The sequence below is a fragment of the Pagrus pagrus genome (assembly GCF_965226575.1).
Source record: "Pagrus pagrus genome assembly, chromosome: 17".
In the NCBI taxonomy this organism is placed as follows: domain Eukaryota; kingdom Metazoa; phylum Chordata; class Actinopteri; order Spariformes; family Sparidae; genus Pagrus; species Pagrus pagrus.
In genome coordinates, this window is record NC_140201.1 from 5,997,290 (window position 1) to 6,010,894 (window position 13,605).

The window sequence follows — 13,605 nt, forward strand, 5'->3', positions numbered from 1 at the left end:
ACAGAGCTACAAATGTGTTTTAAAAAGAGATACCAGGTGTAAATGGTGTGGAAGAAGTTTTGAGGAGTGCCTTAATTAAACAACGTGCAAGAACAACTGGCATAACTGGTTGTCGAGAACACTTGACAAACCACACACATATGATTATAGTGGGAGGAACTGTGCAACGCCTGGCACAGCTTGATGCGCAAATTCATGTAGACACAGACATGAAGGAGGAGGAGAAAAGGCGTTGTTCTGACTTTACCTTTCACACAAATAGCAAGCGATGTACCGATAGATCAGTAGTCGACGGCCATCCACCACCTCCATCTACCACATCCTTACCCCTTGAACCCAGGTGAGTTTAAACACTAATATCTTCAGATTTGACATATGAACACATATAACGCGTCCTATGATTACAGTTAGTTGACTTTGCTTTTTAATGAACTCTTTGGTTTCCATTGTGGGATAAAACTAATTTCTATAGCTCAATTATGATTTGTCATAGCTTAATAAAACTCTGAAAAATGGTTTTAACCATTTGCAGTGGCTTCCCCACAGGTGTGATGGTTTCCTCCTTTTTGTGTTACCAGTTAAAAAGTTCTCTTGTGAACATATTTAAAATGTGTGTTTAAGGATTATCCTAAATATAGATTGTAGTTGGAGGATATTATACAATGGTGGAAGTAACTAAGTGCATGTACTCAAGTAACTGTACTTACGTTAAAGCTGTTCTGTTCTGGGGTATTTCCATGTGTATATGCTAATTTAAAATTCTAGTTAGCAGTTGTACTTTTTACTTAGTAAAACTTCAATTATGTTTGACTTTAAGTATCTTTATAGTGTGGTATTGCTAATTTTGCGTACTAAGGCATAAAGTTCCCGGGTACATCTCACCCACGTGCTCGGTTTGACTGTAGCTAATCGTGGTAGGCTAATTAACGGCTAACGTTAGCTATCTGCTAGCTAGCTACTTCAACTGATCTTAATAACCGTTGGAGTCTGTTTCAACCGGCTAAACTCTCAGATGAATTCAAACCTTCGATTTTAAATGTCAAAGTCGACTTAACTCCTCTTCATGTTGGTTAATATTAGCAGCTCAAAATGGAAAGGAAAGATCCACATCAACATCGTGGTCATCGGCCATGTCGACTCCGGCAAGTCCACCACCACCGGCCACCTGATCTACAAGTGCGGAGGAATCGACAAGAGAACCATCGAGAAGTTCGAGAGGAGGCAGCTGAGGTTGGTTGTGGAGACACTACATGTCTTTATTCAAGTTTTAAACCAAATATTCAAAGTATTTAGAACACAATGAGGCCCACAGTGTGACGACAGGTGTGGAAAACGGGCGCGGCTGATCTAACTGCTGCCACATTGTTCTTAGTTAGGCTACTGCTGCCACCTGCTGCTGAAGTACAATCTACAATGTGTTTTTAAAGCAGATATTACAGGTGAACAAGTTAAACATTTTAAATTAAACTTCCCCAACTGAGTACTTTTATTAAGACAGTTATTTTTTTATTGGGTTTCCTGTGAAATGATGATTCTTCTTTCAGTTTGTAGATATATTGAAGTCAAAGATTTTAATAGAGGGGATTTTTTTTTAAATCATAAAGGCTATTAATTATATTATGAACAAGCCCTTTTCAGAAACAAACCCTCAGAATATAGAAGTAATAAACCTGAAAAGTGTGGTGTATTTAAGATTTTTGATTACACTTTAAAGCTGAATTGGGTAATTTCCCACAGTTGATTATTAACATTAGGAAATTATATTTTCTTTAACATGATTTCGCTTTGGAAGCAAACTAGGCCAAAATCTTAAGATAGACCAGTCGTTTGTGAACATACAAATGAAAAAGTAATGTGAATAAAATCAGCCTCAAATATATATATTAATTAATTGCATTCTTAAAATATTAGCAGCATGAGCAATATTACATAATGGATAATTACTTTTTCTAAAAATAGTAACGATAAAATACTCACAAGGAATTTATTCTAGTCACCTACATAAAACACAATAAAGAATTTCAAATATTCCGATTTAAATTGATGGCTACATTTTTGAGTAGTTGAATATAATAGTGAATCTTACAGTAACTACGTATGGAAGACACAAAAGGCAATCCCACCACAAGAAACACTGGACAAACGGCCTAAGCACATCGTACTACAAATTAAGCCATGCATGTGTTTGGATCTACATGAACTTTATTCACTGACTCACCTGTCTTTTATTCTCTATGTTTTTCTAATCCATTTCTGTTGTCTTGACCTCAACAGATGGGCAAGGGCTCCTTCAAGTACGCCTGGGTGCTGGACAAATTGAAGGCCGAGCGTGAGCGCGGTATCACCATTGACATCGCTCTGTGGAAGTTCGAGACCGCCAAGTACTACGTGACCATCATTGATGCCCCTGGACACAGGGACTTCATCAAGAACATGATCACTGGTACCTCTCAGGTAAATTATAGTGTTTATACACGAAAGCTCAAGGTTAAACCACATTTTCATCTTGCTTTAGTCTATTTAAATATGAACTCTGGATTGTGATCTTCATTTTAGGCTGACTGTGGTGTGCTGATCGTTGCTGCTGGTGTTGGTGAGTTCGAGGCTGGTATCTCCAAGAACGGCCAGACCCGTGAGCACGCCCTGCTGGCCTTCACCCTTGGTGTGAAGCAGCTCATCGTTGGAGTCAACAAGATGGACTCCACCGAGCCCCCTTACAGCGAGGCCCGTTTTGAGGAGATCACCAAGGAAGTGAGCGCCTACATCAAGAAGATCGGCTACAACCCCAAAGCTGTTGCCTTTGTTCCCATCTCTGGGTGGCATGGAGACAACATGCTGGAGACCAGCGAAAAGGTGAGGACATGTTCAACTTGTTTAAACCTGATGATTGGGAACATGGACTGATTTCTCTCTTTAAATCTCTCTGTAGATGGGCTGGTTCAAGGGATGGAACGTTGACCGAAAGGAAGGTAGTGCTACCGGAAAGACACTGCTGGAGGCTCTTGACGCCATCTTGCCTCCCAGTCGCCCCACCAAAAAGCCCCTCCGTCTGCCCCTGCAGGACGTCTACAAGATTGGCGGTAAGGACCACTGACTTCACCTCACCTCACATCATATTACTTCACACGACATCACAAATGTTTCTTTTTCCATTACTGTACACGTAGACCCCTTAATCTGTATCTAACACAGCTGGGGTTTTTTTCCCCACTAAATTGTGTTAGGATTACACCTATAGTTTAAAAAACCCTTCACTATTATTACACAGTGATGCACGAGTTGTGAGCCTTGTTTTTATTGTCTTCTGTAAATATGTTGGTCAGTATGTATTATGATAATTGTAATGATAATGATCCTTGTAGATGTAGATGAACAAATAAATACATTACTTTATTTAAGTAAATAAAGGCCTGTAGCCGTGCGTAATTGATGTGCCATATGACACAATAGCTGCTTTGCCGTTGCGAGAGGAGATTGCCAATGCACAATTTAGGCTAGAGCGAGTTTTCAAGGACCGTGCTGATGTTCTGGCCCATGATGATGATCGCTCATCAAGCGGAGAGAGCGCGGGGATCCCCTCTCCTCCTACGGTAGCTCGCTCACTCTCACTGTGTGCAGAGATGTGCTTCTTGGCCTCTGGCTTGAAATCAGACCAATTTTTTTTAACTCCACCAAAGTCGCTGAACTCGCAATGTTCACCACTTTTGACACTTTCTGCCTTCACTTGCTTAATTTTGTTGCTAAAGCCAGAGCGGGAGCCGGCAAATAATCCTTTTTCATCGGTTTGATCAATCATTAAGTCAAGTTCACCGTCTGCAAAATTACACTTTGTGTTCTTCAACTGCTTCTTGCTTCTAACATTTCTCCTCGACACTAAACTAAATTCTGACCTTTTATATGCAAACCAGGTAATTGGGGGCTGTGCTTAAGGCACTTTATGTCCCCTTGGATGCATTATACATCCTTATAAATCTTTATCTAGCGTGTTCAAAAAGTATGGCAACATTTTTTATTTGTTTATTAATTCAGTAATACATTTAATCAAATCAAACAAAAAACAAAAAAATATTCCCTTCCCACCACTTTTAAAGGTCCAAAAAGATGGCAGCCGACCCAACTTACACTGCCAAAGCATCAGTACTTTTGACGCCTCCTTACAAACTGGACCTTTAAAGAGTGAAACACTGACAGCCAGACTACACAAAACTAAACTGAGTGAGAGTCTCAAGTCATTTCTTTTCTGTTGAGTCAAATAACAAGTCTCCTTAACAGTGAAATTAGTGGAGTCAAGTTGAGTCCAACTCAATCACTTACTTACAATCACTTACTAATGACACATCAGTTTTACCAATGTTTTTACCAGCTGTTTGGGAAAAACATGGATAAGTGCTTGCTGGACAAGGGCATTGAATATTGGGAGAAAGCTCCCTGATTATAGTGTAAGTCGGCTGTTGAGAAACTCGGTCCCTTGTTCATCCCTTTTCACTGTTATTACAGTGTAGTTGCACAGTGTGTGAGCTGCATGTGAACACAGTCTATCGCCACAATAAATACTGTTAAAAAGAAAACTAAACATGCCCCTGGTTCTGTCTCAGGTATTGGAACTGTCCCTGTCGGCCGTGTTGAGACTGGTATCCTGAAGCCTGGTACGATCGTCACCTTTGCTCCAGCCAACCTGACCACTGAGGTGAAGTCTGTGGAGATGCACCACGAGTCTCTGGCTGAAGCTGCCCCTGGTGACAACGTCGGCTTCAACATCAAGAACGTGTCCGTGAAGGAGATCCGCAGAGGCAATGTGGCTGGTGACAGCAAGAACGACCCTCCACTTGGAGCTGAGAACTTCACTGCCCAGGTGAGTCTGAGCAGATGAAAAAAGAGGAACTTAAGATTGAAAAGGAAGAAGTGAATTTGAGGTAAAATAAACTTGTGCTGAGCATAGAGATGACGTGAAACCAAAACAAAGCTTGGCTTCAAGGTTTCAGTGAATTAAAATCACATACCTAACGTTGCTACTCATTCTGTTCTAGGCTATCTTGCCTACAATAGCCTAAAACAGAAAATGACAAAAGTTTACAAGACTTTTTTTTTTTTGTGGTACTCGTCCTTTTCCTTGGTGTAAAAAAATGTATTTTATTTATTACTTTATGCTCACATACACACCCCAACCAACAATAACAAGTATGATAAGAGAATGAAATGACTAATCTCAATGTTAATGTCCTGCTTGAATAATCATCTTATAAAGAAATATCTGCATTAAGGTGGCGAGATACTCTCCACAAGTCATTTTAGTGTGACTCTTAAAAGTGATTCCAGTTGAGGTAAGCATGAACATCTGTTGACCCCTGCTGGCCACTAGCAGGAACTGCAATGATGTTCATCTTGTGCCTGAAGTCAGTGCTGAAGGAGGACTCTAATCACCTTTTCTAAACGCACTCAAATGTCACTATTTCAGGTCATCATCCTGAACCACCCCGGCCAGATCTGCCAGGGTTACGCCCCCGTGCTGGACTGCCACACTGCTCACATTGCCTGCAAGTTCAGCGAGATCATGGAGAAGATCGACCGCCGTTCTGGCAAGAAAATTGAGGACAACCCGAAGTTTGTCAAGTCTGGAGACGCCTGCATCGCTTTACTGACACCTAACAAACCCCTGTGTGTTGAAAAGTTCGCTGACTATGCACCACTGGGTGAGTAAAATGCTTTCTCTTCTTCATTTACTACAATTGTTGGCTACAGCCCATTTTGTTGTGAAGACAGTGGGTTAGGTCCAGATCACATTGAGATTCGTCACTACAGGCAGAGCCATGGAAAACAATGGTTTCCATTACTGTTTTCGTTTCGGAGTTGTGATTATTAACCTGGCCAGTGGACAGACTAGTGGACAGACTGGGGTCGATCCATAGCCTCCCCAGTTGATTTTCAGAAAATGTCCACTGTGATCCATCCATCCAGAATTATTAACCTTTATTCATCATGACTGATTCTGAAATATTCAGCCAGTACACAAAAATAAAACATGATGCACTTTCAACTTTTGTTTTTGTGTTTTGGATGCTCCTTGGTTATGAATGATATCTTTTTTAGCATCTGATTAACTCTTTAGCTCTTTTTTTGTCCAATCTTTTTCCTCACAGGGCGTTTCGCTGTGCGTGACATGAGGCAGACCGTGGCCGTCGGTGTCATCAAGGAAGTCACCAAGAAGGCCCCCGGAAGTGGAAAGGTCACTAAGGCTGCACAGAAGGCCCAGAAGAAATGAATTCTCATGCAGGATGTCCAGCAAAAAGTCACGTCTCAGCAACCATCCTCTCTTCATATCAACACAGTCTTCCGGCTTATGCTGAACCATCGCAAGAGTTTCCGTCGGAAAGGAAGGCTTGTCTATTATGAGAATTAGGATGAAGTAATAAAAAACTTAATCAAACCAAGTGAAGATGTTTCTGTCCTTGTTCCACAAATTTTGTCCTTTTTTTATGAACATCATTCACCAATCTGTAACCAGCGTCTTTCACTCATTTTTGTTCTTAACTCAAGAAAAGCAATGTTTGCATTTCACAAGAGCACAAACTCTTAATGGTTCTACTCCAATCCACGCTCTAAGTGGAAATTTACTTACACTTGGTGCAGCATGAAGAGGTTGTAGATCTTAGGTATTAAGGATGGAAAATAAATTATCAATTTTGTCTAATTGTCACATGTATTCTACAAATGTAGATTTCCCTCCATAGTATGAATAGTCTTTCTTTCTAACTGTTGGATAGATTTCCATTACATTTGTACATGAAGACATTCACGGTGCCCAGAGGGTGAATCATACTGCGTTTGTTGATCCCCTGACCTTTCGTCTAGCGCCACCAGAGGGTACACATTTTCATATGCTCTGTGAAATATCTCAACATCTAATAAATTAGCACATTTCAGCCATATATATTGTACACAGGTGATCATTAAACCTACAAGCAGTCCCCTGACTTGTCCTCTAGCACCGCCATGAGGCTGATGTTTGTGGTTTTGAGTGAATGTCCTTAATATCCAGCATCGCTCTGTTGCCACGACAAAAAGCCTAGGAGATTTTTTAATCGGATCATTACCAAAAATAAGTCCAAGTTTATGATACTTACACGTTTTGTTCACCGAGATAATCTTCACAGATGAACACCGCTTTTGTGATTTTTGAAGCGTAAATTAAAGTGAAAGAAGTGAAAAAGCTAATGCCGCGCAGACTACAGTGTGGTCGCATGACTTAAACGTCACCACCTTACTTGCGTCTTACTAAACAATTACTGTACATCTTTTCTATGAACTAATCAATGTACGAGTTGTAAAGTTAGAGTCAGACATTTAACCAAAAAACAATTCAAACAACTCATGGACTTTGAGACGAGCAAACCAGATGTGCAAAATGCTAACTGATTTCCTGGTTTTAGGACTCAATACTACAGCACTTTATAATAATATAATAATAATATAGTAATAATATTAATAATAATGACATCCACAACAGCCTCATGTATCCATCTATAATTTGTGTTTAGTTCTAGCTAGAAAATGTTAGCATGCTACTATGCTAAAACTAGCATTGTAAACATTATACCAGCTCAACATCAACATGCTCACGTTGCCATTTTGAGCAGTTTAGCATGCTTACGTTAGCTTTTAGCTGAGTACAGTAACACAAGGGTTCGAGGGAAACTTTTAGCCTTGTTAATACGTGAATACTTTAATTAATTTGTGTTTGTGTGATCTTGTACTTAATTTTAATTGATCTCAGGTGAAATAAGTAAATAAATAAGCTTATCTAACAGTAGCACAGAGCAGATTTTGTCTAACATTAACCCAACATTATTTATTAGCTCTGAACCGTTCCCTGTTTCTTCTTAAATTATTTTATGATTAGATGGCTTCATCAGAACAGATGTGATTTCACATGCCTGACTTTGTGAACTTGTTACGTCACTATAAGGTGTTCCCTTAAATGGCAAGCTTCCGGTAGTAGGTAGGTACTTATGTAACCTGGTTTTAAAGAAATTAAAGGGTGTGTCTGGTTGTGAAACAGGAATACACAGGTCAAAGTAGTCCAGTGTGGTTGTGTGTACTTAATAACTGGTCAAAGTCACCTGGCAGTATCATTTTTCAAAGGCGGGATTGTACAGCTGGTGACATTTTTAACATTTAAGTGTCTTTAACATGAATCCAGAGACAGATATCCACTGAGGAGGAGGAGGAGGAGGAGGAAGAGGAGGAGGAGGAGGAGGAGGAGGAAGCTATCCTCAGATTACATTTCATGGAAATTGAAAGTGAAACTAAAGAGCTGATGGAGATAAACAACTCTCACACAATACACCCCGTCATCATTTGCAACAGACGCTTCTTGAACACAGGTGAGTTAAAGATATCATTATGAGATGATTTTAACATCAGTAGTAGAGATGATTAATACAAGAAATCAATTTAATATCTATATCTATCATGTTTACAGTGACAATGCTGAAAGGTTGAGAATGTTCACCATCTGAAGGGCTTTTCATTTCACAGTTACTCAGAGCCAGTTGTTGTTTTGTGAACCAGCTGTAGCAATATTAAATAATCTATTGTTTTAAATGAATTACGATGATCAAAAGATGATAGAAAAGGAAAAACAACAAATCTTTAAATCTGTGATGCTGGAGCCATGAAATGTTTTTGCATAAAAAATGACTTAAAGGTCCAGTTTGTAGGCTTTAGTGGCATTTAGTAGTGTGGATGCAGATTGGAACCAACTGAACACCCCTCATTGCACCTTCCCCTACAGTGGTTGCTAAGAATACAAAAATAATGTTTTTATTTACTGAATTATACAGCAGAAGGAATACAGTAACTAACGTGAAAAACAAACAAAAGGGAATAAAGGACAAAAAGGGGAATATACGTATATTTAAATTAAAAGGAAGTTTTGAATTCATTTGATTTCATCGTCCTGATTTCTTTCTGATTTGTCAGTCTGCTCAGTCTTTCAAAGTACAGCTTCATTTCATGCTTGAACTGGTGAATATTGGGTTTCCCTTTAGTCCATTTGCATTTATGGATGTTAAACTTTCTATATAAAATAAAAACATGACATCGGTTCGGATCATTAGGACCCGCTCCCTCTGTAGATGTAAAAGCTCATTCTATACAGTTCTGTAGTAATGAATCCTAAAAACCAGAAACCAGTCAGCATTTTTGCACGTCCGGTTCCCTCGTCTCAAGGTCCATGAGTTGTTTGAATTGGTTTATGGTTAAATGTCTGTGATAAGGTCCGTCGTTACCACAGGCTTAAGATATTCCCAGGTTTTGTTCTACACCATAAAACTACATCATTTAATGTCTTACGGACTAAAACATCTACTCACCTTCTTTACAGGCCGATTTCTGGTACAAACTATTCAAACTCCAACATATATCATAACTCATAGAGCTTATTTTCAGCAAATAATCCAAAACCCAATTCAAAAAATCCTGTAAGCTTTCTGTCAAGAGGAACGAGGGCTTTGCTAACTTTGCCATTCAGCTTCAAAATACTCTGTAGTGAGAGAAAAATGTTTGTTCCCGCTCATGTTGTTCCATGAATAACACATATGATGTCTTTCTCCATTTAATAGCTGAAAATCACAATAAATCTGACCACACTGAGAGCTGCAGTTATGTGAAAGGAGGGTGTTGTGAGTTCGGGAATACACAGGACCAGCTCTACAAGGTTTAAGTCATGTGTTTCCACCTCTGGTTGTCTGCAGTTATCTAAGGCTAAGACGAGAATGGACGGAGATGACAGAGATGTGAACCTCGGAGAGGGCAGTCCGGCTGAAGCACGGCAGCAAATATCCGACGCCAGAAGGAGGTCGAGCACTCCTCACCTCACACCAGCAAGACAGAGACTGAAAGTTCAGCAACAACAAGCAGGTAGAAATCTGAAAACACCTGGAATCTTTTTGTTTGCACTGTTTCTTGGTGTCGAGTGTTGAAATGCTTGTAATTCTTTTGGAGATCTGGAGGAGTTGTTGATCTTGGTCCACTTTATTGAATCACAGAGGAGGGATCCGGAGTGGTCGAGGAGCCGGTCTCCGTCTCCCCGGAGCTGGCCAGCTGGATCAAAGTCAACGCCAAAGACCTGAAGATCCGGCAGACAGACCGCCGCTGGGCTGCAGAGGTGGTTAACGACTTCAGAGAGAACCTGCTGAAGTTCCTGAGGAGCAGCAGCGATCAGCCTTTCTTCCAGTCAGCTGAATTCCTCACCACCGGCAGCTACTTTGAGAAAGTGAAGGTATATTTTCTACTACAGATATTCTTCTTGCACACTCGTACAGTTTATAACGAGTGCCTGCCTGAAACCAGTTGCATTAATTGCCCGAACACCGTGTCTATGTGTTGAATCTCTGTTCTCCTGCCTCAGATCCACAACCCCGATGAGTTCGACATGATGCTGAAGCTTCAGGCTCCGTCACGCCTCAACATGACGGCGCTCGACGCCGGCCTCTTCTACCGCCTCGATTTTGCTCGGTCGACCCGGAGCCCCGTACAAGTCTTTCTGCTTGAGAATCAGCGCACGCTTTCATCCAGCAAGGTCCTGACTGAGATGTTTCGCCTCGTCCGCAAGTTCCTCAAGACCTACAAAGGTGGGATCACCATGTGTTATCATTTTGAGCCAATCATGTGGTTTCTCTCTCTTCATTCTGCTGATTTTTTATATTTTGTCTACCACACGATCGAGCTACTAAAGGCGTCTGTCTGTTTTCACTCTTCTTTGGTTCCAGTGCCCGATGACTGCTGTCGCTGGGAGGTGAACAGGAAGCGTCCGAACTCTCCGGCTGTGACTTTGTCTCTGTTCAGGACTGAATCCAACAGTGACGAGCTGATCTCTGTGGACGTGGTTCCTGCTCTGGAGGTAAACATTATGTCTGTACAGTTTTAAAATGGCAGACACGACTGAAAAGATAAAGGAAATATGGAGAATTTAAATCATCACAAAGTACAGAATAAAGTCCTGGCATGAATTAGGAGATGCAAATGTACATGTCAGTTACGTGTACCTCGAAACCAGTTTATCGCTGCGACCCTAGCAGTGGTATAAGTAGTCATATCTGTAAAAGCAGCAGCAGTAATAGTGGTAGAATGAATATTTGTATGGATGTTGTGTACTGATGTGATGGCAGCGGTGGCATTAATATGATGTGACTTGTTCCTGTATGGAGGTTCACCCCTCTCAGGGCTGGCCACTGGCTGTCCGTAACGGCCCAGATGTGGACAACTGGCTGGGAAAGAAGGCTCGCCAAGAAATCAAAGGTTTACCCATTTACTTTGTACCGAAGAGGCTCAAAGGACGAAACCTCAGTGAGGAGGCCAAAGGTAGAGAAACTTCTGTCAGTCTGTTGTATGTGAACAGTAGTAAATGTGACACAGAGGTCATCAAAATATTAAAAAAGACCTCTGAGGTTCATATGTGGGACTAATTCATGTGCCATTCATCTTATACACAACTCCAGTGTGAGTGTTTGTGTACCTGTACGGTGAAATCAGGTTGTTGTGTCTTTCTGTAACAGAGAGCTGGAGGATTTCTTTCTCTCACGTCGAGAAGAAAATCATCACGAGCCACGGCAACAAGAAAACCTGCTGTGAGAGCAACGCCACCAAATGCTGCCGGTGAGTCACTTTATTCTCACATCGTCCCAATTTCTTTGTTCATCTAATCCTCCTGTTAGCTGTGGAGGCCGTAAGCTAATGTGGTAGAAGAACGAGTTATCATTTTTGAAAAGGAAAACATATACATGATAAATGATCCATCTTCTCTCTGGCAGTAAGCAGTGCTTGATGCTCCTCAAGTCTCTGATTGAGGGCCTGAAACAACGTTTTCCCAAAGAGCTGGAGGACCTCTGCTCGTACCACGGGAAAACCGCCTTCCTCCACACCCTGTCCATCAGGTAACGTCTTTACTATCATCCAAATATCAGGATTATCGGAGCAACTCTGGAAACAGTAGCACCGGTAATGGTTGAACAGCACAATGTAAAACTGAACGATAATGTTGCTCCGTCACTGCTGCATGTGTAAATAAGCTTATTATAACAACTTAAAAGGTAATGATATGTCAAATTTGTGTTCATAACTTGTTTCTGCTGCCCCCAAGTGGCCAAAAGAGTGAGTTATTGAAGGTTTATAAATGTATCTCAATGGACTTACAGATCACAGTTTTCTGACATATTACTAAATGGCAAATCATTAGAAAGAAAATAAATTGGCAGATTAGTCAGTCATCAAAAAAACATTGTTTGCAACCCTAAATATAGTAAGTATATCAGCACAAAGTCTAGTCACAGGAGGATTTGGAGGTTTCGGACTCTTGGTCAGCCTAAGCAAACCATTTTCTAGACATTCTAGACATTTAGTACCACTGAATATAAAAACTACTAATAGAAATCTGTATCATAATCTGACATCTTTCCCTGCGTCTCGCCTCTTAGGTTCAACGACGCCATGTGGGCTCGTCAGCAGCTACCTTCCTGCTTCCTGCACCTCCTCGGGGCTCTGGAGGACCACGCGCGCAGAGGCGTCCTCCCTCACTTCTTCGTCCCCAGCTGCAACCTCTTCTCCACGGCCGTCTTCCCCAAGAGAGCGCTGGCTTTCCTCGTCAACGCCCTGGAGGAGCAGAGGAGGTTAGGCCTGCCCCTGCTGAAGCCTCCTGCTCCTGTCCCATCGATGATGAGACTAATGAGTCCTTCAGCAGATTTACCCGCAGAGATGTCTGCAGAGAAGTCATCAACACTGGCTGCAGTTTACTCTCTGGACACTGCACTTGTGAATAAACTGGTCATAGCGGTTGCTGTAGCTTTGGTTTGTGTCCTGTTTCTGTGTAAGTGATGGGAAACGGATACACAATGCAGTCTATATCAAATATCATATACTCCATGGTGATAAAGAGGGTTTTAACTATTTGTAATGTAAAAGGAAAATAATTATTTCTGTGTCGTAATCTATAAACATTTTGTGACACGTTTATTTTCCCAATTCTTTCATTCCTTATTATTTATTTTTTTGTGTATTTGGTTAAAAAAGGCACTTTTTATTTTTATTTTGGTGTTTAGTTGTGTTTTTGTAACTTTCAATGCATTCTATCTTCTGTAAATTAAAAAATGTATTAATCACATGTGAAAGTCCTAAATGAAACTCAGTACCTTATATTGTTGATGGAAAAGGAAATAAAGGGTATTAAAAAAAACACAGTAATAGTAGGATTATATACAGTGATAGAATGTAACTAAGTACATTTACTCAAGTACAATTATCAGATACTTTTACTTTACTATATTTCCATGTTTTGCTACTTTATACTTCTACTCCACTACATTTAGTGAGAATTAATTACATTGTTATCTCGGGAAAACAAAGTTTCATTATCTTGAGATCTCGAATTAATTATATCGTTATCTCATCTTGAGAAAATTATCCTGTTATCTTGGGAAAACGGCAGTTGTTATTTCGAGATAATAACTCGAGATCTCGAGAAAACAAATGAAATGAACTCGTTATCACGGGAAAACGGAGGAAATAAAATGTATGAATGCATGGCCCTTTAGTACGGAAGCCGAGAACGGC

At 40.6% G+C, this 13,605-nt stretch overlaps 2 protein-coding genes across 3 annotated transcripts; both read left to right on the forward strand.

Moving 5' to 3' along the window:
• Nucleotides 1-204: 204 nt before the first annotated feature.
• LOC311273100 (elongation factor 1-alpha-like) lies at nt 205-6,428 on the forward strand. 2 transcript variants are annotated; one of them, XM_084379977.1, is made up of 8 exons: nt 205-337; nt 1,079-1,230; nt 2,275-2,454; nt 2,557-2,853; nt 2,930-3,080; nt 4,596-4,852; nt 5,456-5,690; nt 6,138-6,428. In XM_084379977.1, exons 2-8 carry the CDS (start codon nt 1,090-1,092, stop codon nt 6,257-6,259), a joined length of 1,383 nt encoding a protein of 460 aa, XP_084236103.1. In that variant the 5' UTR covers nt 205-337; nt 1,079-1,089; the 3' UTR covers nt 6,260-6,428. The 2 variants fall into 2 exon arrangements, with proteins under 2 accessions (XP_084236103.1, XP_084236104.1); XM_084379978.1 differs by lacking the exon at nt 205-337 and having other exon boundaries at nt 989-1,231.
• A 3,553-nt stretch (nt 6,429-9,981) lies between these two features.
• On the forward strand, nt 9,982-13,109 carry LOC311273309 (cyclic GMP-AMP synthase; the record flags this gene model as incomplete). Its single annotated transcript, XM_084380291.1, has 8 exons — nt 9,982-9,987; nt 10,052-10,279; nt 10,409-10,631; nt 10,770-10,900; nt 11,208-11,361; nt 11,556-11,655; nt 11,811-11,933; nt 12,474-13,109. The coding sequence occupies 8 exons, from the start codon at nt 9,982-9,984 to the stop codon at nt 12,868-12,870; spliced, it is 1,362 nt and encodes a 453-aa protein (XP_084236417.1). The 3' UTR covers nt 12,871-13,109.
• Between the last annotated feature and the right edge of the window lie 496 nt (nt 13,110-13,605).